Here is a 1,981-nt window from a genome sequence, read left to right on the forward strand (position 1 = left end):
GCATTTTAAGAATTTTTGTGAAGAAAACTAATTATTGTTATTTTGTGGGCAATCATGCTGCAGGGGGGCTCAGGTTTTGGTTTTTTGTAACCAAAAATGTCACTAATTAGTTCCTCTTCTCTGCTTCTAGGAAATTACCTTGTAATGTCATGTGGACTCTCTTCCCTTCACAGCATGTCTATTTCTGCTGTAGATGGGGGACAAGAGGCTGAAACTGATTTACAGATTTGAATCATTTCATATTTTTGACTCAAATGGACTGGAAGAAACTAAAAAGTAGTAGTGTATGGACTGAAGGGAGAATATGATCTGGAAACTCTCCATGTATTTCAAGTCACTATAATGGACACCTGGAATTTGTGCCATCAAATGTTCATTGTCCAAAAATATGTGAAGGGTTTAACCTACAGGAAGTATTGATGGACACAGTTTTATGTAATTTGAGCAACTTATAATACATTGCATTGCCTACCCATGATTTACATTGCTTTTGTTCACTTCAATGTGTAATTTATTCACTTTATTAAAGATCACATAGCTTACAATTCTTTAAAGGTCAAACTGACAATGTGTCATGTCATTAGCCTCGCCAATAGGTGGCAGCAAAACAGCTCAAACTCAGTCAATCAGAGAACTTCATTCAAAGAGGGAAAACTGCTAACCAACAGTGTGTCCTGGTAGCTGAATAGTTAATGGATGTACATCCATGGTTCAATTTAAACTTTTTTTGCACTTCGTGGGCTATCCCTTTCTCTGGCCTCTTTTCCTGTTTGACCTGTCTGATATGCATACAAAGTTAAAATGCCAAGAAAAAAACAATATTGAGAAAAAATATGGCAGTAATCAGTAATCTGAGCAACTTTCATTTTCATGTAAACATGTTAGATACAAAGACAAAGAGGTGCAATGGTACATAAACACACACTCTTATATAGAGAAGAAACAATATTTTTCATTACAAAGCAACCTTTTGCTTTTAGGTAAAAAAATAAAAAATCTTCTTTAAAGGGTGATTCTGAATAACTAAACTGCAACTGGCTGTCATTAGCACCTGTTTCTCAAAGATGACCTGCATGATGAATATAAACCATCATGGCTTTAGTGCCTTGCTAAACTCCACCAGGCCCTTCCCCGGTGGGCGTGAGTAGATGGCCCCAACCCTCTCTAAATATAACTCCCCTCCAAAACAGAAAGAGAGAGAAGGAGGGAGAGAAATACTCACCCAATCAGGAGCGCTCTGAAAACTTGTGACAGAAGCTTATTTTTTCTTCTGTTTTAAGGATACAGTTTGTTTGTCTCATACCGTTTTGATCCATTTTGTGGCCCCGGGTGGTGCTGGTGGAGCGCACAGCGGGAGACGCATTGTTTGTATGCAAACTGGACGACATGGCCATTGTATGCGTTTGGGCATATATGGAGGCACCGATGGCTCGGAGGATACAGCCCGTCTGAAGTCTCAGGAGTGGAGAGTTGCCCCTCTCGGCTGTGTTGTGCGCGTTTCTCTCCTCCGACTTTCTTTCTCTTATTAACCGCTCTGGTCCGTCGCTATGAGTTGCCTGGATGTGATGTACCACCAAAGCTATGGAGCGCACTACCTCCCTGCAGCGGCGTACAAGGCGACGTACTATAACCACCATCAGCAGCAACAACAGGTGGGATATTCAGCATTTACTTTTTTTGGGGAGATTTGTTGTTTTTTATTTGAGTAGAGGATATTTTTTACTTAAGAGCTGAAATGTGAGCTCTTTGTGTCCAAAACTTGAACATCAAAACGGTGATAACAACAGTTATTTAGCCATGTTGAAACAAAAGTGTTAAAGTTTAGGTCGCTAACTTTTGGGTAAAGTTTTAGAATATCACCTGCTCTAAATTAAAATTACTGTAGGAATATGGTTTTCTGTAAGGTTTTCTATATTGCCTGACTTCTGTTCAGGACACCACCTAAAACTTTATTCACGCCTCTTTCTCTCTCTCTCTCTCT

At 39.6% G+C, this 1,981-nt stretch overlaps 1 protein-coding gene across 1 annotated transcript in view; it reads left to right on the forward strand.

Moving 5' to 3' along the window:
* The first annotated feature begins 1,215 nt into the window (after positions 1-1,215).
* Positions 1,216-1,981, forward strand: part of vgll3 (vestigial-like family member 3) — a 3,091-nt gene continuing 2,325 nt past the window's right edge. Inside the window, exon 1 of the mRNA XM_035675901.1 lies at positions 1,216-1,652. Coding sequence (XP_035531794.1) covers positions 1,548-1,652 — 105 coding nt within the window. The 5' untranslated portion in view covers positions 1,216-1,547. The remainder of the gene's footprint in view (positions 1,653-1,981) is intronic.

This window comes from Morone saxatilis, unplaced genomic scaffold (genome assembly GCF_004916995.1).
Source record: "Morone saxatilis isolate NCDOM2014 unplaced genomic scaffold, NCSU_SB_2.0 Contig5, whole genome shotgun sequence".
Lineage (NCBI taxonomy): Eukaryota > Metazoa > Chordata > Actinopteri > Moronidae > Morone > Morone saxatilis.